The sequence below is a fragment of the Egretta garzetta genome, unplaced genomic scaffold (genome assembly GCF_000687185.1).
Source record: "Egretta garzetta isolate BGI_Z169 unplaced genomic scaffold, ASM68718v1 scaffold203, whole genome shotgun sequence".
Classification (NCBI taxonomy): Eukaryota; Metazoa; Chordata; class Aves; order Pelecaniformes; family Ardeidae; genus Egretta; species Egretta garzetta.
The window spans coordinates 639,005-639,713 of record NW_009259235.1 but is presented as its reverse complement, the minus strand read 5'-3'; the positions used below and the strand labels follow the sequence as shown (position 1 = coordinate 639,713).

At 67.1% G+C, this 709-nt stretch overlaps 1 protein-coding gene across 1 annotated transcript in view; it reads right to left on the bottom strand.

The window, feature by feature from the left end:
* Nucleotides 1-20: 20 nt before the first annotated feature.
* HAPLN3 (hyaluronan and proteoglycan link protein 3) overlaps nt 21-709 on the bottom strand; it is a 4,363-nt gene continuing 3,674 nt past the window's right edge. Inside the window, exons 4-6 of the mRNA XM_009635886.2 lie at nt 663-709; nt 276-486; nt 21-51 (exon numbers count right to left, since the gene is read on the bottom strand). The exon at nt 663-709 is cut by the window's right edge and continues 187 nt beyond it. Of these exons, the coding sequence (XP_009634181.1) occupies nt 21-51; nt 276-486; nt 663-709 (289 nt within the window). The remainder of the gene's footprint in view (nt 52-275; nt 487-662) is intronic.

The following is a 709-nucleotide window of genomic DNA, read 5'->3' as shown; positions in this document are numbered from 1 at the left end:
AATCCAGCCTCACCTCGCTCTTACCCCACAAGCTCAGGGGCAAGGACCAGCCTGGAAGGGCAGGCGGGTCTCAGCGACATGCTGCCCCCACGGGAAGGGGCCACCACCCACGGGGTGGCAGAGGCCAAGCGGGGTGGCAGCAGCCCATGGGGATCATCCTCGTGCACACCCCATGCTGCTGGGGACGGTCCCATGCTGCCCCAGCCAGCAGCCGCCCCGAGCAGCTGCATGAGCTGGCTGCTGAGCAAGATGTGGAAAATATAAAGGAAGCGGGCCCGGGGGGCCCGCGGTGGGCCGGGGGCTTGGCGAGGGGGTAGCGGACGCTGCCGTCTGCCAGCCAGCCGGCATCGCAGCGGTCCAGCCCCAGGAACTTCCAGGCGGAGTAGAGCTGCCCCACCCGGGCAATCTCAGCCCCCACGTCCAGGCAGCTCTGCTTGGCCTCCTCCAGCGTCATCCCAGCCGGGTGGTCCAGGTAGAAAACTTCTCCTAGGAGGGAGATGGGAGCATCAGTGCTCAGCATCATCCGGAGCATCCCCATCTGGAGCATCCCCACCCAGGCTGAGCCCTGTGCCCTAAGCGGGAGGGAGGACATGGGGTGCCACTGATCGGGCAGAGCATCTTCCCCTGGATCCCACCCCCCCAGCCCCTGGCCCAGCACCCACCTCTGAGCGCGGAGGAGAAGCAGAAGGCATCAAAGCGGTGCAGGTGC